We start from the raw sequence: 21,746 nt of genomic DNA, 5'->3' as shown, positions 1-21,746 counted from the left end.
GTCTTCTCTGTAGAACTGAACAAACAGACTCAACACAACATCCTGTAAAATGGTTTAATTTACTCGTTTTATTTTCTCCCTCTCCGAGATGACTGATTTAGAAATGAGATTCTCTCCCCCCCCCTTCCCTCCGTGACTGGTCAGATCAGGGTACTGTTGGGTTCTGGGGAGGGACTGTACACACAGTACTATAAATAAACACACAGCATGCGTCTCAATACTCCTCGTCTCCTTTCATTGTTCCATCTGAACTGATTTGAGTGACAGGTGAAATAAGGATACTTTCCAGGTCAGCTTCTTCCATATTGCTGTCACCTGGACTTGTTGCTAAGTGGGTGTGGCCTGGCCTGTGTCAGACCAGTGCAGATAGAGTAGAAGCCACTGCAGAGGATTGAGATGCAACCCAGAGTCTGATTTTTCTCCTTCAGTGTGAGGTTCCCCTCCTGTCCTCTAGAGCGGCAGTGTCTGACTGACACCTCTCAGACATTAGGAACTACCGTCTGAGTCAGTATTGCAGATCTGGGGCACGTTCAAGTACAAAGGGGAGAAAATGCTTTTCTGACAGACAATGGAAACGAACATTGAACTATTGGACAGTTTATGGTAGTACCTCCGTTGTTTCTAAACATTTCTACCATTTCGTGCCTCCTGAACGTGACTTAGGTGAATAGGCTCTCTGGCCAATCAGTTGCATGAGTTTAGTACCAGGGAGAGGAAGGCTGCATCTCAATACTCTACAATGTGTTCCTTTCCTCGTCTCCTCTCATTACTCCTATTTGAAATCATATGATAGGTGTCCACCATGCTGCTTCCACCTGCCAGAAATATGCTTTCGCATCAGTTTAAAAAAAGGAAAGGAGACGAGGAGGGTAAACTATTGAGATGCAGCCGAGACACTGTAGTCCTCCAGGACCAGGACCCTCTCTCACCCAAATGGGACTGAGCTGGACTACCCACAGATAAGAACCATAATGAGACTGAACAACCGGAGCAAGGGCTCTCACTCGTCAACAAAAAGAAAAAGGGGGAAAAAAGGTGCTACATGTTTTTGAACCTAAAGTAATGTGTTTTTAATTTAGATCAGGATGACATAGACCAACGCTCACTCAGCACAAGCACTATTATTATTTACAAGCTCCAAAAATAAAAGTTAAAACGCTTTGCTTCTTTTTTTTTTGTCCTAATCCCCCCACCATTTTCCTTCTTCTGGTTTCATCCTTTTATCTAAAATAAAAAATTGTACACGTAAGAGTTATGAAAATATAGGTTATTCCAAGACGGCTGTCATGGATTTAACCTACTCTCTGGTCTTCCTCTCTCTCTCTCCATTAAGGGTGTTGGGGGTGCTGTCCCATCCCGCTGGCCTGTCCTGACTCTGGACACTGACTCCGGGGCATGCCATGGGGTCGTGGGTCATAGGTCAGGGTTGTGGTAAAGTCGTTGAGGTCACAGTTCATCACGGTCCCTGAGGAGTGTGTAGCGCGTCTCACTGGGGGCTAACTTCTGGAAGGAACTCTCTGGTGGGTTACTGGCCACCTCATCGACCTCCTGATGAAATAACACATTTATATACACACACACACACAACTCCCTGTACGACTGCAATGACACCGTTTTATACACACATAATGACGGTGTACTAGTATGCTTGTGAGGTGTTCTGACCTGTCCAGGTGTGCTGTCTGTCGGGTCTGGGCCGTGGTGGAACTCTCTGTGTAACTTCCCAGAGTGGAGGTCCAGAACAAACTGCCTCAGCTTCCCAGGGATCCTACGCACACACATTAATATAATCATTAGGCCTACCAATGACATTACTGAAGTGTGGTTGATGACAGAAGGTCATAAAGTGATATCACATCAGAGCTGGTCCCATATCAAAGCTGTCTCTGCATGTTAGAGGTGGCTGCAGACACCACACACACACACACAGCTAATGAAATAATTTAATCTCGGTGACAGAGGGAGGGAGAACGCAAACACAGCCACCCAGAGGAGGAGGTAGTGAATGTGATGTAATTAGTTGAAGCGGGTGTCAGACCTCAGGGCTCTGATCACAGAGGTGATAGGGGGAGTGGTGGGGGAGGGGCTTAGATGGGGGTAAAATAGATTAGATGAAATTACATTCGATTAGTTAACACTAATTGCACGTGCCAAGTCATGTCACATTAGCTCCAGTGTCCAGGGCCGTCAATAGAAGAATTATCTAGAAGGTGTGACATTTCTATTATAATCTGTGGACTGTGTGTGTGTGTGTGTGTGTGTGTGTGTGTGTGTGTGTAATGGAATGTATTATATTTGACAAATGCAGATTTTCAACATACAGATCTAAATAATCTAATGACAACAATAATGAGCCATCTCAAATACTGTCACTCAAGTCAGACACAAATGAACACTAGAAAAGCCTGGCCTCGAGGGACAACCCCTCAAGCCAATGACGAGCCTTTTGGACATCAACATTCTAACAGTCTAATAAATACACTTCATATATGCCATCGCAAAAAGAATCACTTGGTTGTGTTTATGAAGGTAACGGAATACAAAAGAAAATGTATTTCAAATAAGACAATAGCATTGTCATTTGTTTATGTAACTGTAGACTATGTAAAAACAAAAAGACAAACACCACAATTCAATTGTTAAAATACATTAAATAAACACCATCACAAAGATCATTAATTATTGATTTGTTAGCCCATAAGAGTCTAAGTCCTGTCTAAACCGGGGGGATCCACACTGAACAAAAATAGAAAACGCAACACGTGTTGGTTCCATGAGCTGAAATAAAAGATCCCAGATATGTTCCATACCCACAAAAACCTTATTAATCTAAAAACATTTGCACAAATTAGTTTACATCCCTGTTAGTGAGCATTTCTCCTTTGCCAAGATAATCCATCCACCTGACAGGTGTGGGATATCAAGAAGCTGATTAAACAGCATGATCACTACATAGGTGCACCTTGTGCTGGGGAGAATAAAAGGTCACTGACAACCAGACCTTTCACAGAGTGCACATTAATTGATGCTGCGCCATTCACAGAGCACGCTGAACACAGAAATGTCGGTTGGAACCGGTCGAGAACCACTCAAGGTGCCCTAAATTAGAGGTCGACCGATTAATCGGAATGGCCGATTAATTAGGGCCGATTTCAAGTTTTCATAACAATCGGACATCGGTATTTTTGGACACCGATTTGGCCGATTATATAAAAAAAAAAAACACCTTTATTTAACTAGGCAAGTCAGTTAAGAACACATTCTTATTTTCAATGACGGCCTATGAACGGTCGGTTAACTGCCTTGTTCAGGGGCAGAACGAGAGATTTTTACCTTGTCAGCTCGGGGATTCAATCTTGCAACCTTACGGTTAACTAGTCCAACGCTCTACCCACCTGCCTTACATTGCACTCCACGAGAAGCCTGCCTGTTACGCGAATGCAGTAAGAAGCCAAGGTAAGTTGCTAGCTAGCATTAAACTTATCTTATAAAAAAACAATCATAATCACTAGTTAACTACACATGGTTGATGATATTACTAGTTTATCTAGCCTGTCCTATGTTGCATATAATCGATGCGGTGCGCATTCGCGAAAAAGGACTGTCGTTGCTCCAACGTGTACCTAACCATAAACATCAATGCCTTTCTTAAAATCAATACACAGAAGTATATATTTTTAAACCTGCATATTTAGCTAAAAGAAATCCAGGTTAGCAGGCAATATTAACCAGGTGAAATTGCACGCAGAGTCAGGGTATATGCAACAGTTTGGGCCGCCTGGCTCGTTGCGAACTAATTTGCCAGAATTTTAAGTAATTATGACATAACATTGAAGGTTGTGCAATGTAACAGGAATATTTAGACTTATGGATGTCACCCGTTAGATAAAATACGGAACGGTTCCGTATTTCACTGAAAGAATAAACGTTTTGTTTTCGAGATGATAGTTTCCGGATTCGACCATATTAATGACCTAAGGCTCATATTTATGCGTGTTACTATGTTATAATTAAGTCTATGATTTGATAGAGCAGTCTGACTGAGCGATGGTAGGCACCAGCAGGCTCGTAAGCATTCATTCAAACAGCACTTTCGTGCGTTTTGCCAGCAGCTCTTCGCAATGCTTCAAGCATTGCGCTGTTTATGACTTCAAGCCTATCAACTCCCGAGATTAGGCTGGTGTAACCGATGTGAAATGGTTAGCTAGTTAGCGTGGTGTGCGCTAATAGCGTTTCAAACGTCACTCGCTCTGAGACTTGGAGTAGTTGTTCCCCTTGCTCTACATGGGTAACGCTGCTTCGAGGGTGGCTGTTGTCGATGTGTTCCTGGTTCGAGCCCAGGTAGGAGCGAGGAGAGGGACGGAAGCTATACTGTTACACTGGCAATACTAAAGTGCCTATAAGAACATCCAATAGTCAAAAGGTATATGAAATACAAATCGTATAGAGAGAAATAGTCCTATAATTCCTATAATAACTACAACCTAAAACTTCTTACCTGGGAATATTGAAGACTCATGTTAAAAGGAACCACTAGCTTTCATATGTTCTCATTTTCTGAGCAAGGAACTTAAACGTTAGCTTTCTTACATGGCACATATTGCACTTTTACTTTCTTCTCCAACACTTTGGTTTTGCATTATTTAAACCAAATTGAACAAGTTTCATTATTTATTTGAGGCTAAATTGATTTTATTGATGTATTATATTAAGTTAAAATAAGTGTTCATTCAGTATTGTTGTAATTGTCATTATTAAAACATTATATATATATAGTAAGAAGCCAATAGATTAGATTAGAATCCTCATCTCTCCCAAGTGGACATTCTCTCTTTCTCCCCTGACCCATCTGTCTATCTCCTCATTTGAATTCCATGCTGTCACAGTTACCAGCCCTTTCAAGCTTAACATCCTTATCATTTATCGCCCTCCAGGTTCCCTTGGAGAGTTCATCAATGAGCTTGACGCCTTGATAAGTTCCTTTCCTGAGGATGGCTCACCTCTCACAGTTCTGGGTGACTTTAACCTCCCCACGTCTACCTTTGACTCATTCCTCTCTGCCTCCTTCTTTCCACTCCTCTCCTCTTTTGACCTCACCTCTCACCTTCCCCCCCTACTCACAAGGCAGGCAATACGCTTGACCTCATCTTTACTAGATGCTGTTCTTCCACTAATCTCATTGCAACTCCCCTCCAAATCTCCGACCACTACCTTGAATCCTTTTCCCTCTCGCTCTCATCCAACACTTCTCACTCTGCCCCTACTCGGATGGTATTGCGCCGTCCCAACCTTCGCTCTCTCTCTCCCGCTACTCTCTCCTCTTCCATCCTATCATCTCTTCCCTCTGCTCAAACCTTCTCCAACCTATCTCCTGATTCTGCCTCCTCAACCCTCCTCTCCTCCCTTTCTGCATCCTTTGATTTTCTCTGTCCCCTATCCTCCAGGCCGGCTCGGTCCTCCCCTCCTGCTCCGTGGCTCGACGACTCACTACGAGCTCACAGAACAAGGCTCCGGGCAGCCGAGCGGAAATGGAGGAAAACTCGCCTCCCTGCGGACCTGGCATCCTTTCACTCACTCCTCTCTACATTCTCCTCTTCTGTCTCTGCTGCTAAAGCCACTTTCTACAACTCTAAATTCCAAGCATCTGCCTCTAACCCTAGGAAGCTCTTTGCTACCTTCTCCTCCCTCCTGAATCCTCCTCCCCCTCCCCCCTCCTCCCTCTCTGCGGATGACTTCGTCAACCATTTTGAAAAGAAGGTTGACGATATCCGATCCTCGTTTGCTAAGTCAAACGACACCGCTGGTCCTGCTCACACTGCCCTACCCTGTGCTTTGACCTCTTTCTCCCCTCTCTCTCCAGATGAAATCTCGCGTCTTGTGACGGCCGGCCGCCCAACAACCTGCCCACTTGACCCTATCCCCTCCTCTCTTCTCCAGACCATTTCCGGAGACCTTCTCCCCTTCCTCACCTCGCTCATCAACTCATCCTTGACCGCTGGCTACGTCCCTTCCGTCTTCAAGAGAGCGAGAGTTGCACCCCTTCTGAAAAAAACCTACACTCGATCCCTCCGATGTCAACAACTACAGACCAGTATCCCTTCTTTCTTTTCTCTCCAAAACTCTTGAACGTGCCGTCCTTGGCCAGCTCTCCTGCTATCTCTCTCAGAATGACCTTCTTGATCCTAATCAGTCAGGTTTCAAGACTGGGCATTCAACTGAGACTGCTCTTCTCTGTGTCACGGAGGCTCTCCGCACTGCTAAAGCTAACTCTCTCTCCTCTGCTCTCATCCTTCTAGACCTATCTGCTGCCTTTGATACTGTGAACCATCATATCCTCCTCTCCACCCTCTCCGAGTTGGGCATCTCCGGCGCGGCCCACGCTTGGATTGCGTCCTACCTGACAGGTCGCTCCTACCAGGTGGCGTGGCGAGAATCTGTCTCCGCACCATGCGCTCTCACCACTGGTGTCCCCCAGGGCTCTGTTCTAGGCCCTCTCCTATTCTCGCTATACACCAAGTCACTTGGCTCTGTCATATCCTCACATGGTCTCTCCTATCATTGCTATGCAGACGACACACAATTAATCTTCTCCTTTCCCCCTTCTGATAACCAGGCGGCGAATCGCATCTCTGCATGTCTGTCAGACATATCAGTGTGGATGACGGATCACCAGCTCAAGCTGAACCTCGGCAAGACGGAGCTGCTCTTCCTCCCGGGGAAGGACTGCCCGTTCCATGATCTCGCCATCACGGTTGACAACTCCCTTGTGTCCTCCTCCCAGAGTGCTAAGAACCTTGGCGTGATCCTGGACAACACCCTGTCGTTCTCCACTAACATCAAGGCGGTGACCCGATCCTGTAGGTTCATGCTCTACAACATTCGCAGAGTACGACCCTGCCTCACACAGGAAGCGGCGCAGGTCCTAATCCAGGCACTTGTCATCTCCCGTCTGGATTACTGCAACTCGCTGTTGGCTGGGCTCCCTGCCTGTGCCATTAAACCCCTACAACTCATCCAGAACGCCGCAGCCCGTCTGGTGTTCAACCTTCCCAAGTTCTCTCACGTCACCCCTGCTCCTCCGCTCTCTCCACTGGCTTCCAGTTGAAGCTCGCATCCGCTACAAGACCATGGTGATTGCCTACGGAGCTGTGAAGGGAACGGCACCTCCATACCTTCAGGCTCTGATCAGGCCCTACACCCAAACAAGGGCACTGCGTTCATCCACCACTGGCCTGCTGGCCCCCCTACCTCTGAGGAAGCACAGTTCCCGCTCAGCCCAGTCAAAACTGTTCGCTGCTCTGGCACCCCAATGGTGGAACAAGCTCCCTCACGACGCCAGGACAGCGGAGTCAATCACCACCTTCCGGAGACACCTGAAACCCCACCTCTTTAAGGAATACCTAGGATAGGATAAAGTAATCCTTCTAACCCCCCCTCCTTAAAAGATTTAGATGCACTATTGTAAAGTGGTTGTTCCACTGGATATCATAAGGTGAATGCACCATTTTGTAAGTCGCTCTGGATAAGAGCGTCTGCTAAATGACTTAAATGTAATGTAAATGTAATGTAAATGTAATATATATATATATATAAAAAAAAAATAAAAATTGGCCGATTAATCGGTATTGGCTTTTGTTTGGTCCTCCATTAATCGGTATTGAAAAATCATAATCAGTCGACCTCTACCCTAAATAGCTGGCAAATGGCTAAGAGGTTAAAAAAAAGTCCACCAGAGCTGTTGCCAGAGAACTGAATGTTAAAATATCTACCATATGCTGCCTCCAATGTCTTTTTAGAGAGTTTGACCGTATGTCCAACCGGCCATACAACCGCAGACCACATGTATGGCGTTGTGTGGGCGAGCAGTTTGATGATGGCAACAGTGTGCTCCAGTTCCCACCAAAATCCAGAAACTTGCCACGGCCATTAAAGAGGAGTGGGACATCTTTCCACAGTCCGCAATCAACAGCCTGATCAACTCTATACGAAGGAGATGTGTCGCGTTGCATGAGGGAAATGGCGGTCACACCAGATACTGACTGGTTTTCTGATCCACGCCCCTACTTTTTTGTTTTAAGGTATCTGTGACCAACAGATGCATATCTGTATTCCCAGTCATGTGAAATCCATAGATTAGGGCATAATGAATTAATTTCAATTGACTGATTTCCTTATATGAACTGTAAATCTTTGAAATTATTGCATGTTGCGTTTATATTTTTGGGGTTTTAAGAAAGCCATACCAAGGATCATTTTGCTATTTGATTTTGAATTGTAAGTATCAAAAATATATATTTTTGGATGAACAATTATTTTGGGCTTTGCTGCTATTCAAACGCATTGAATAACAGATTCACTACATGGAACAACAGATAGTCCCCCCCAAAAAATCTAAAAGGAAGTTTGTTCTGAAGTGTCTGTCCGTTCGGACGCTACAGATGACTTTGTGAGAAGACCGATTTTCGGGATGTCTCATGGTCTGACAAATGTTCCATAAGCCGTATCACAATTGGAGCTGCGAGCTCCACAGTCAGAGCAAATCTATCCTTTGTCTGGACAGGCCAGAAAATGTGACGTGTCGCTCTCCATGTAAATGATGTGTCAGATTTCACATACTGCATGTCATCGGAGACGGCGTTCGAAGCGGGACAACCAGACCTTTCACAGAGTGCACATGAACTGATGCTGCGCCATTCACAGAGCACGCTGAACATAGAAATGTCGGTCGGAACCGGTCGAGAACCACTCAAGGTGCCCTAAATAGTTGGCCAAATGGCTAAGAGAGAGAAAGTAGAGAGGTTGTACTTACTCAATGTCTCTGAACTCAGGGTACACATACATGTGTCTGAAAGAGTCTATAGCAATGACAGGACAGTCTGCTGGCGTCTTCTGGATGTGCAGCAGTGGGTGACGGAACTTTTCACAGTCCGCATGCAGAAAGTTTATAGATCCTAGGCAGGAGGGGATATTCATATAATTGATATTATTTATTAAGAAAAGATTACCATGACTATAATAGTACGGTTATCTAACAAATATAATGCAACTCTGTCCCTGGCTGGGATGAAAACACAACACAAATAAATAGAACAAAGAGAGAGAGTAACAATGGTCCCAGCACTGAACCCTGTGGCACACCCTTTTATTTCCCCAGGTGATTGGGCCACAACAGACTTTTAAGACAAACACACTACCTTTCTCACTGATGAGCTGGCGTGCCACCTCGTGCTGGAACTTCTCCAAGCTCTCTGTGTCCTCCTTCACGTGAAACAGGATGAGGAATGGGATCCCCTCTTCAGTCAGCTCCTGGAACACACACACATACACACAGGGAAGAGGAAGAAGAGTGAAGGCGTCAGCATGCTTCAGTTCATCTGGCACCTAGCCGAACCAAACGATGGGCTCGCATACTCCGTTAAAAGACCTTCGCTTGAAAAATGAGTAAAAAGCAATAGTACTGTTTGTCCATTTTGAGACGCCACTTCTTCAAAATAGTCAGAATTAATCTAAGGTAACTCAAGAAATCTGTCATTAATGTTGACATTTTTGCAGAGAAGATCTTAGTTGCGCAATTTTGCATCTGACTAAGATGTTTGGTGTAGTATGAGGACGGGTCGTCTCGTTGAATGACAACAGGCACTTCATTGAAGAATACCTACTGTTGACCAATCTGTGACTAGGGGGCGAAGACTTTGGCTACCGATATTGGATTGCCTCAAGAAAAAAAAAATAATTGTGTGCCCAAAACAGCAGATAAAACCCTTGTCGGTGTCCAAAATGAACAAAAACATCACAAAATGTAATATATGCACAAACTGTTCAGAAACTGTTTCGGCTGGGAAGCATCCGGAAGCCTAAACGGGTCAGTGGGAGATTCAGGTGTGTGTGTCTATGCCTTGTTGTCGCAAATGGCCAAGTAACAATGGGAAAAGCACACCCCTCTATTCATATGATAATGAATGAGCAAAGAGATAAGGACAGGATTACATTAGAGTGGGGCTGCTGTAGGGGAAGAAGCCAGGCCAGACCTGGACGACGACTCCCAGCGGTGTGTAGACCGGGGCTAGCCCAAAACCTAAATGATTTAATTTAGACTGGATCAAACGTAGAGAAGAAAAAGAGGTAGAGAGAACGCACCTCTCCGTTTTCAAAGGTGATCTCGCGGACCAGAGGGACACATTTGTCCTGCGCCCAAGCGTAGGTGAGGTCAAAGTTGGTTAGTGAGCCCAGGTACACCATGTCAGGAACAGTCTCCCCCATCGGTTTATAGATCACATTATCACCACTGAACCTCTCTGTCTGGGACACGTCACTGGAAGGACAGAGGAAAGGAAAGATTAAAAGATTACTCAAATGCCAGACCCAAAACATATAAACTATATTATAAATGTTTTGTAGACCCTAAGTGCAGTGGTTGGTCTGAAGAGGCTTGACTCACCCGAAGGCAGCGAGAAACACACAGTCGTCTCGGAGGATATTGGCCACCTTCTCAAACGTGTGGTAGTTCTCAGAATCCTTCTGGTCAAAGTAACCAATAATGTTACGCCTGTCCCTCTGCAGAGAGAGAGACATTTTTCCTGGTTCAGTACCAATTCATTTTTGAGGACAGAGTCATATTCAAATCTTTATGAAGGCTTTCTGTTGATAGCTCCTTGGTGTCCTTGTCCCGTCAGCTGTGTTCTTTGTGTCAGTTGCCCTGTATAGTTGTCTTTTTTCCCCTTCTATTTGGTTTACATTTTTGACTTTTATGCACTTTGAGATTATTCTGTATAATGAGAAGCGCTGTACAAATGTAATACATTATTATTATTAAATATTTAGATTAGGAATGGTCCTAGAACAGATCCCTGAGGCACACCTTTTACATTTTCAGAGGTTTGGACAACACACTGATTTGTGCGTGCCTGATACTCACATCCACAGTGTTGACTTCCTCCAGACTGTGTATCTCTTTAATGGGATCGACCTTCTGCTGGCGGATGAAGTCAGCAATGGCTGTGACTGACCTCTGACCCCTGTACTCCCTCTTCATCATCATCCCATTACGGAACAACTTCAACGTAGGGTACTTACTGATCCTGTACCGCTGAGCTATGTCAGCTAGAGAGACAAAGAGCGGGAGAGAGGGGTGAATAAAGACAGAGTTTAATATAGAATGAGGTAGAGGGGGAGAAAGGCGGACAAAGGAAAGGGGAATGAAGGAAAAGAGGCAGGTAGAGAAAATCAGAAAAGGATGGATAGAAACGGGGATGGATGAAAAAAGGTAAAAGAGTAAAAGACAGATAGAGGGTGTTTAAAGCTGTCTAAAGACCCAGCCGTCAGTCAGCCCCTGATCCCTCAGATGAAAGCTGCCCCCCACTGAGAGTAAATATTCTCATAGTGCTGTGTGTTTGGCAGGTGTCAGTCTCACTGCAGGGTGTCTCTAAGCTCCAGTCTTCACAGGCAGCAGTAGTTTTGTCATTAGTCTTCAAACGGTTTGCAGGTCATCAATAATTCCCTTTATCTCAAAGGATGTGCCTATCAAACGTCTGTGTGTGTGTGTGTGTGTGTGTGTGTGTGTGTGTGTGTGTGTGTCTGGGGAGTAACAGATTACAAAAGAACTAACTAATCCGTTACAAGCTAAAATATTGTAATCAAATTACAGATTTTTGAAAAATCCTACTTCTAGGATTACTTTTAAATTCAGAAAGGATGGCACCTTTCTGTTTTCTCAATGACATTCAGATCAACATTGAAAAACCAGTTCAAGTTGTTGGACCACAAATCAAAGACCACTATGATGACACACCAAATGCGTTTTGATGGTTTGCGGGAAAAAAGCAGGAATAGGCTTTTGTAGCATATAGTCCTTCTAATGGTGCGACTGCAAAAAAAATGCAAGGCTTTATTAAGAGCAAGACAAAGGAGCTGATCATGGACTACAGGGAACGGAGGGCAGAGCACGCCGCCATCCACGTCGGCAGGGTTGTAGTGGAGTGGGTCGAGAGCTTCAAGTTCCTCCACACCAACACAGTCGTGAAGAAGGCATGAAAACGTCTCTTCCCCCCCAGGAGGCTGAACGGATTCGGCATGGGCCCTCAAATCCTCAAAAAGTTATACAGTGGCACCATTGAGAGCATCTTGACTGGCTGCATCACCGCTTGGTATGGCAACTGCTTGGCATCCAACCACATGGCACTACAGAGGGTAGTGCGTACGACCCAGTACACCATTGGGGTCGAGCTCCCTGCCATCCAGGACCTCAATACAAGGCCGTGTCAGAGGAAGGCCCTATAGAAATTCTCAAAGACTCTAGTCACCCAAGTCATAGACTGTTCTCTCTGCCACCACATGACAAGCGGTACCGATACACCAAGCCTGGAACCAACAGGACCCTGAACAGCGTCTACCCCCAGGCCATAAGACTACTAAATAGTTAACCAAATAGCTACCTGGATTATCTGCACTGACCCTTTTGACTCACATACACTTCTGCTACTGTTTATTATATATCTGTTGCCTAGTCACTTTACCCCTACCTATATGTACATATCTGCCTCAATTACCTCATACCCATGCACATTGACTCAGTACTGGTACCCTGTGTATATAGCCAAGTTATCCTTACTCATTGTGGATTTATTCCTTGTATTATTATATTTTGTTTCTATTTTTGTCTCTGCATAGTTGGGAAGGGATCGCAAGTAAGCAGTTTACTGTTAGTCTATCAAATCAAATTGTATTGGTCATATACACATGGTTAGCAGATGTTATTGCGAGCGTAGCGAAATGCTTGTGCTTCTAGTTCCGACAGTGCAGTAAACATCTAACAGTAATCTAACAATTCCACAACAACTACCTAATACACACAAATCTAAAGGGATGGAATAAGAATATATACATATAAATATATGGATGAGCGATGACCGAGCGGCAAAGGGAAAGTGCAATAGATGGTATAAAATACAGTATATAGATATGAGATGACTAATGTAAGATATGTAAACATTATTAAAGTGGCATTATTAAAGTGACTAGTGATCCATTTATTAAAGTTACCAATGATTTCAAGTCTGTATGTAGGCAGCAGCCTCTCTGTGTTAGTGATTGCTGTTTAACAGTCTGATGGCCTTGAGATAGAAGCTGTTTTTCAGTCTCTCGGTCCCAGCTTTGATGCACCTGTACTGACCTCGCCTTCTGGATGGTAGCGGGGTGAACAGGCAGTGGCTCTACACCTGTTGTTTACGAAGAATGTGACAAATAAAATGTGATTTTGATTTTACTGCTGTCGGCATCCAAAGATTATACATTTAACTTGAATAAACACTTGGAGGTAAGGATGTCTTACCTCCTAAGTGTTATTGATATCTACATAGCGCAATGATGTGAATCACTCTGCTGCTCTCTCATTTAGCTATTTGCGCCTCACGGATCGTGGTTGTTGTGGATGGCTGTGGACAAACAAACAAACATGTGTATTTTAACCCAATGGTTGAATTGAAGAAGTTAAAGCTGCCTATCAATCAATGTTTTTGCGACCAGTGGACAGCCAGTGAAAAATGTGCTCTTGCAGCTGCATAGTGTGGATCACAGCCTGTGGAATAAACGTTTGAGGGGGCTCCTCCATGGTATTGTGCTCCACATGCTGTCAAAAACAAGTTTCATTTAAGAAGAACTCAAACTCGCACACTTCTGATCAACTTAAATAGCTGCAAATGATAGAGATAGAGTGTCACCAACAAAAGCTTAAGCAACAGGCCCATAGCAAATGATTTCAGAGTGTCACCAACAAAAGCTTAAGCAACAGGCCTATAGCAAATGATAGAGATATCAGAGTGTCACCAACAAAAGCTTAAGCAACAGGCCCATAGCAAATGATAGAGATATCAGAGTGTCACCAACAAAAGCTTAAGCAACAGGCCCATAGCAAATGATAGAGATATCAGAGTGTCACCAACAAAAGCTTAAGCAACAGGCCCATAGCAAATGATATCAGAGTGTCACCAACAAAAGCTTAAGCAATAGGCCCATAGCAAATGCAGCATATGGTATTCATTTTTACACACGCACTTTTCGTTAGTGCTCAAAGCATGCCATTCCATGAGAGCAGAATTTCCTTTTGAACTTGAAGCAATGAGCCCAATCAGTCCTCAATGACAACAAAATCACAAACAGAGTAGGCTAATAAGTCCTTGGTTTTAGGGTCATGCTCAGGTTAAACAACAGAGTAGGCTAATAAGTCCTTGGTTTTAGGGTCATGCTCAGGTTAAACAACAGAGTAGGCTAATAAGTCCTTGGTTTTAGGGTCATGCTCAGGTTAAACAACAGAGTAGGCTAATAAGTCCTTGGTTTTAGGGTCATGCTCAGGTTAAACAACAGAGTAGGCTAATAAGTCCTTGGTTTTAGGGTCATGCTCAGGTTAAACAACAGAGTAGGCTAATAAGTCCTTGGTTTTAGGGTCATGCTCAGGTTAAACAACAGAGTAGGCTAATAAGTCCTTGGTTTTAGGGTCATGCTCAGGTTAAACAACAGAGTAGGCTAATAAGTCCTTGGTTTTAGGGTCATGCTCAGGTTAAACAACAGAGTAGGCTAATAAGTCCTTGGTTTTAGGGTCATGCTCAGGTTAAACAACAGAGTAGGCTAATAAGTCCTTGGTTTTAGGGTCATGCTCAGGTTAAACAACAGAGTAGGCTAATAAGTCCTTGGTTTTAGGGTCATGCTCAGGTTAAACAACAGAGTAGGCTAATAAGTCCTTGGTTTTAGGGTCATGCTCAGGTTAAACAACAGAGTAGGCTAATAAGTCCTTGGTTTTAGGGTCATGCTCAGGTTAAACAACAGAGTAGGCTAATAAGTCCTTGGTTTTAGGGTCATGCTCAGGTTAAACAACAGAGTAGGCTAATAAGTCCTTGGTTTTAGGGTCATGCTCAGGTTAAACAACAGAGTAGGCTAATAAGTCCTTGGTTTTAGGGTCATGCTCAGGTTAAACAACAGAGTAGGCTAATAAGTCCTTAGTTTTAGGGTCATGCTCAGGTTAAACAATTTGGCTTATCTATATTGCTATATCATATTCTAGAAGACCAAGAGAATTACATGAATTGGAATGACTGGAAATCTGACCGACTTTGGATTTTAATGTAAAGATATAGCCTAATCGTATGATTATCTGTATTGAAGTAGAAAGCAATGGTTTAGAAGAAGCCTACATAACCCATAAAGTAAAATGCAACATCCATTTCTTTATCTCCTCCTAACGCCTCTCAAGGGGAAAGTAACATAAAAGGAACTAAAAGTAATCAGATTACGTTACTGAGTTTTGGGCAAACCAAAAGTTATGTTATGATTACAACCCTGTGTGTGTACGAGAGTGTCACTCACAGTGCTGATCACAGTCGACGCGCGCAAACACCACCTGAGTGACATCAGGAAACTCCTCCCTCGCAATGTTGGATGCCTCCTCAAAGATAGGCTGGAGCATCTGGCTGAATCTACACCTGGGAGGAGAGGGTGGAGAATGTGGGTATAATTTGCTTATCCAAATGAGATTTTATATTGTTACCCTTTGGAGGAACTGTCATACTGTAATTGCTTTGGCCACATTGCATTACTCTCCAGCCATGATGCCACTAAAGCATGTTGGAATTCTAATTCATTACACACACACACACACACACACACCTGGTACATTAGTTAAATACACACAAGGCAAACAACTGATGTGGACACAAAGAAAATGTATGCAAACAGACAATTGAGTAGGAGAGGACAAATGTTCACAGGAGAACTAACACACTTACCAGTCTGCATAGAAATTAACCAACGCCACTCCAGCATTGTCTGTGAGGAAACAAACACGTTACACCCACTGTTTAACAACAACGTCAAACACACAGGAAGTAAAGTACATTTACACATACTCATAGGCAAGGGAGGTTCGTGGGTGAATCATTAGTGTTATTCCTACAGTCACAACCACGAGGTGTTGAGGAAGGATACAACACAAGATAAAGAAATACAGGGAGAGATGATAGAGAGAGGGAGGATGGAGAGAGAAAGAGGGATAGATGAGAACCACAGAGATGTCTGTGACAGGGGATAGAGACAATGTCTTACTGAGGATGTCTTCAATGTTTCCTGTGTCTAGACTGGTAATTTCAGCCTGGCCTGGAGTGGAGAGACCAGTCACCTAGAGCCGGAGAAGAAAGGGTTAATGAGGGCGATGATATGGCTAGAACCTGTCCCTCACACAGACGTGACATGAGCCCAGTCCAAAAACAACCACTAGACAGTCAGTGTTTGCAGAGTTGATGGAAGAAGCTCTAAAGCTGCTGTCCTATTGTTTCCATGAATTCCCTTGTTGCTGTTTCCAGACCAGGCAAACAGGTGAGAAATCATCTTTCTTTCTCTTCGGCTCCCTCCCTTCTTATTTATTTATTTATTATTCATCCATATGAGTTCTGTTGAGATCCAGATATCTCAGTTCTCTGATGGACGTTGATGTCACAGGTGATGTGGAACAGAGGACTCTGTTCTCAGGGTCAAAGTCAAACTTCCCCATGGACTGGAGCGACCAGGACAGTGTCATACACTGGACACGGAGGCAGAGAAACAAGTAGAAGCCAGACATCACACTGCATAATATTTTATGGTTCATATACAGTCCATGAACTAAGCAGACCAGACCCAGCTGCTATCACGTTTGTGTCTAAGGGATAGCCACCCCTTAAGCAGACTGGAACTGTGACAATTTTTTCCAATGGTAAACGGCCTGAGTAAGACATCTTCATTCATCCACCATCTTTGACGGAGAGTGGTGTTACTGGAGATGCTCTACTACGCCGAGTCTCACATTCCCTGGAAGATCAAATGTATTTCTCTGTATCTCAGCAAGCATTTCCCAGTCCTATGACAGCGCAATGTAATTTTCTGCTACCACCATAACAATAACTTCACACAAAAACAGCAACAAGAGCCAGCCACTGGACTGATAGCTGAGCTTAGGACAGGAGACAGGGCTGTGGCTAGGATATAGACTGGGGCTAAGTTAAGCATGGCCTGGACTTTCCCATGTATTAATACTAAGGGAACCCCTCTAAACCAGTGTCTCAGTAGCATCCTGTCAATGAGGACATTCAGATAACTAAGCTTTATCTATCATCAGTCGTTTGACTCATCCAAATCAGCAGGGTGTGTGTGATGGAAGACACACCCTCTTAAGTAGCTTTAAAAGGTGTGTATTCTAGCACGAGAGAGACAGACACTGTCACAGTGCCCTCCGTAGTTATTGGGACAGTGAAGCATGTTTTCTTGTTATGGCTGTAAACTCCAACAGTTTGAAATCAAACAATGACTATGAGGTTAAAGTGCAGACTGTGAGCTTTAATTTGAGGGTGTTTCATCCATATTGGGTGAACCGTTTAGAAATTACAACCCTTTTTGTACATAGTCCCCCCATTTTAGGGGACCAAAAGCATTGGAACAAATTCACTTATGTGTATTAAAGTAGTACAACGTTAAGTATTTGGTCCCATATTCATAGCACGCAATGACCACATCAAGCTTGTGACTCTACAAATTTGTTGGATGCATTTGCTGTTCGTTTTGGTTGATTTTCAGATTATTTTGTGCTCAATATAAATGAATGGTAAATAATGTACTGTGTCATTTTGGAGTTGCTTTTATTGAAAATAAGAATAGAATATGTTTCTAAACACTTCTACATTAATGTGGATGCTACCATGATTACGGATAATCCTGAATGAATCATGAATAATGATGAGTGAGAAAGTTAGATGGACAAATATCACCCCCCCAAAATGCTAACCTCCCCTGTTATTGTAAGGGGGGTTTGATATAAAATGCTAACCTCCCCTGTTATTGTAAGGGGGGTTTGATATAAAATGCTAACCTCCCCTGTTATTGTAAGGGGGGTTTGATATAAAATGCTAACCTCCCCTGTTATTGTAAGGGGGGTTTGATATAAAATGCTAACCTCCCCTGTTATTGTAAGGGGGTTTGATATAAAATGCTAACCTCCCCTGTTATTGTAAGGGGGGTTTGATATAAAATGCTAACCTCCCCTCTTATTGTAAGGGGGGTTTGATATAAAATGCTAACCTCCCCTGTTATTGTAAGGGGTTAGCATGTCTTGGGGGTTTGATATAAAATGCTAACCTCCCCTGTTATTGTAAGGGGTTAGCATGTCTTGGGGGTTTGATATAAAATGCTAACCTCCCCTGTTATTGTAAGGGGTTAGCATGTCTTGGGGGTTTGATATAAAATGCTAACCTCCCCTGTTATTGTAAGGGGTTAGCATGTCTTGGGGGTTTGATATAAAATGCTAACCTCCCCTGTTAAGGTAAGGGGTTAGCATGTCTTGGGGGTATGATATAAAATGCTAACCTCCCCTGTTAAGGTAAGGGGTTAGCGTGTCTTGGGGGTAAGATATTTTTGAGTCTAACTTCCTCACTCGTAATTATTCACGATTCATTCAAATGTGTAGAGTCACAAGCATGATGTAGTCATTGCGCTTTATGAATACGGGACCAATACTTTGTCAAAGACTCCAGACACCCTGGTCATAGACTGTTCTCTCGGCTACCGCACGGCAAGCGGTACCAGAGCGCCAATTCTAGGACAAAAAGGCTCCTTAACAGTTTCTACCCCCAAGCCATAAGACTGCTGAACAATTAATCAAATGGCCACTGGACTATTTACATTGACACCCCAGCTTTGTTTTTTCACTGCTGCTACTCGCTGTTTATTATCTATGCCTAGTCACTTTACAAATTACCTCGAATAACCTGTACCCCCGCACATTGACTCGGTACCCCCTGTATATAGCCTTGTTATGTAAATATCTTGTGTAACTTTTTTTTTTAACTTTAGTTTATTGAGTAAATATTTTCTTAACTCTATTTCTTGAACTGCATTGTGTGGTTAAGTGCTTGTAAGTAAGTAATTCACGGTAAGGTCTACACCGGTTGTATTCGGTACATGTCCCTAGGTTCAGTAATGGTCAGTCATTTTGTAAGTAGTTGTGGCCAGTAGTTGTGTGGTTTTTATCAATAGTTTGGTTAAGTAGTAGGGAGGTTCATTAGTTGTGGTGATTCTTTTTTTGGTCGTGGTCAGTAGGTAGTGAGCAGTTGTGGTCAGTGGTTAGTCAGTAGTTTTGGTCACTCGTTTTGATAAGTAGATGTGTGGTTCAGTAGTCGTGGCCAGTAGTTGTGTGTTTGTGGTGAGTAGTTTTGGTCAGTAGTTTTGTGGTTGTGGTCAGTACTTGTGGATAGTAGTTTTGGTCAGTAGTTTTGTGGTTGTGGTCAGTACTTGTGGATAGTAGTTTTGGTCAGTAGTTTTGTGGTTGTGGTCAGTACTTGTGGATAGTAGTTTTGGTCAGTAGTTTTGTGGTTGTGGTCAGTTCAGTTGGCATTGTTAGTAGTCGTGGTCAGTAGCTGGGGTCAGTAGTTGTGATCTGTAATTGTGTCGTCAGTAGTTACGGTCAGCAGTTGTTTGGTTGTGATCAGTAGTTTTGGTCGGTATCTTTTGTGGTAGCAGTTTTGGTCAGAAGTGTTCAGTAGTTTTGTGGTCTGTAGTTTTGGTCAGTAGTTGTGTGGTTGTGGGCAGTAAACGTGTGGTTGTAATCAGTAGTTGTGGTCAGTAGTTGTGTTGTTGTGGTGATACTTTGTGGGGTTCAGTAGTTGTAGTCGGTGGTTTTGGTCAGTAGTTGTGGTAAGTAGTTGTTATCAGTAGTTGTATGATTGTGGCCTGTAGTTGTGGTCAGTTATTTTGTTGTTGTGGTCAGTAGGTGTAGTCAGTAGTAGTGATAAGTAGTTGTGTGGTTAAGTGCTTGTAAGTAAGAATTTCCCGGTAAGGTCTACACCGATTGTATTCGGCGCATGTCCCTACGTTATATCAGCATCGAACATGTCACCCTCCCTAAAATGTCAAATGTATATGTGAGAATTAACCAATGATATCATGCCACACCTGGCCATGATTACAGACACCTGTGTGTGTCCTTTGACACTATATAAACTAGTCACCCCGCAGTGTCTGTCATTATACCTTGGATACGTTGGATATTAGGTTATTCAATTATTGCATCTGAGCTCCTAGAGTGTGCGGCTCTCCTTAAATTTTTTAAGTATTCGCCGCATGTGACAAATAACATTTTATTTGACCTTTGGTCCCCTAAAATGGGGGGACCATGCACAGAAAGTGCTGTAATTTCTCAACGGTTCACCCAATATGGATGAAAATACCCTCAAATGAAATACCCTCAAATCCAAACTTTTGGAGTGTAAAGCCAAAAGGAGGAGAAATGTTTCACTGTCCCAATAATTACAGAGGGCACTGTATATGTATGTACAGTACGTGTTTAAGGTAACAGTCAGTGTTAACAGGAGAAGCTGTCTTTGCTGTGGATTGTAATATGCACTGTAATATAGCACTTAAGAGAGAAGGCTGAGTGGTGGCGGATGTGGTTGTATGTACAAAATGTACACACTATTTCTGGGGTCAACTAATACAGGACTAGGGGTATTATGTATAGTGAGATCATCGCACAGCAGCCTGGCTGTGACACTCGTCTGTATGTCTGCTGAGCGACAACAGCTTCAGTTTAACAAGAGATATTTCCATAATTAAATGTTGCCACTGTCTCTTGTTTAACTATGTGAGTGATGAGACAGGCCTATTCCCTAAAAAATGAATACAGACATATTTGTAGATACTTTCTAGCTACCTTCCAGTTTCTAGATTAGAAGCCATTATAAAAGCCATGAATCGTGCTGATTAACAAGTATATGACTTAGTTTAAATCCCTGACTGACTGTAAAGAAAGTTTACACTGTAATAGGCCGATATCCTGAGCAGCAGAACAGAGCTTTGATCAGTTCCGGGTTGTCAGCCAATAGGAATGAGCCACAACAGAGGAATTCACCAACCGGCTCCATCATTCCGCAACACGATTATAGCTAAATTCACTAACTTGTGGTACCGTCCCTCGACCTGGCTAGCTAGCTACATATGTTAGCTAGCAAGACAACTACATTAGCTGTTGGCTAGCTAGCTAGCTAGCTAGCTAGGTAAGTTAAACAAACAGCAAATATAGCCAAGTCTGATAGCTAACGTTAGCTCACACAATCAACGATACGTGGATTTAAGATTCACCATGCATCTAGAATAAGATACTGATTTGGACTTGCACAGTCGTTAGCTAGCTAGTTAACATAACAGGGCAGAGTAAGGCGAGTGATCACAGAAAAGGAGGGTCATGACTCATGTCTCTACATTGCTAAAAAAACAGTTGGCTAACGTTACCAAGCTTAGCTAGCCAGCTAGCTGATCTCAATTAACTTGGTTTGCCGACTAGCTATTTTAGCCAGCTAATGTTAGCTAGGTACAGTAATGTAAAGACTATATTCATGTTCAATACATCTTTATTTTGTGATTGACAAAAGTATCTATCACTTTGAAAAACGAATGCCCATAACTCTACTGTTAGCTAACTGCTTGTGAAGCCAGACCGAGCGCACTTCAAATACGAGGACGTGTAAGTTAGCTGTCGAAGCCCAATTTAAGTTCCTTACCAACAGTATCGTGAAGAAGCCGACCTCGAGCGAGGATACTATTGGTGGTAGTTTCATTGTAGAGTTGGTTGAGGTTATGGTGTTGTTCGGTCTTCCCTGTCTCTCGACACAACTCTGCTGCTTAGGCAGGAAACGGATAGGTGACCACGGTAACGTGAGCGATCTTTCCGGGTTTAACGT

The 21,746-nt window shown here is 43.3% G+C and overlaps 2 protein-coding genes across 3 annotated transcripts in view; one reads left to right on the top strand and one right to left on the bottom strand.

Annotated features, from left to right (window-relative positions):
• Nucleotides 1–40: 40 nt before the first annotated feature.
• Nucleotides 41–21,733, bottom strand: LOC106606037 (endoplasmic reticulum resident protein 44). Its single transcript, XM_045719021.1, has 11 exons — nt 21,567–21,733; nt 16,090–16,162; nt 15,774–15,813; nt 15,355–15,470; nt 10,916–11,100; nt 10,439–10,554; nt 10,138–10,312; nt 9,195–9,306; nt 8,810–8,951; nt 1,666–1,768; nt 41–1,548 (listed from the first exon to the last, which is right to left on the bottom strand). The coding sequence occupies exons 1-11, from the start codon at nt 21,621–21,623 to the stop codon at nt 1,447–1,449; spliced, it is 1,221 nt and encodes a 406-aa protein (XP_045574977.1). The 5' UTR covers nt 21,624–21,733; the 3' UTR covers nt 41–1,446.
• Nucleotides 20,894–21,746, top strand: part of LOC106594359 (inversin) — a 117,573-nt gene continuing 116,720 nt past the window's right edge. For both annotated transcript variants that reach the window (XM_045719019.1, XM_045719016.1), the window contains exon 1: nt 20,894–21,062. The gene's annotated coding sequence lies outside the window, so the exon portion shown is untranslated. The remainder of the gene's footprint in view (nt 21,063–21,746) is intronic.

The sequence above is a fragment of the Salmo salar genome, chromosome ssa05 (genome assembly GCF_905237065.1).
Source record: "Salmo salar chromosome ssa05, Ssal_v3.1, whole genome shotgun sequence".
Lineage (NCBI taxonomy): Eukaryota > Metazoa > Chordata > Actinopteri > Salmoniformes > Salmonidae > Salmo > Salmo salar.
Note: the sequence above shows the minus strand (reverse complement) of the source record. Positions and strands in the feature narration are given on the sequence as shown.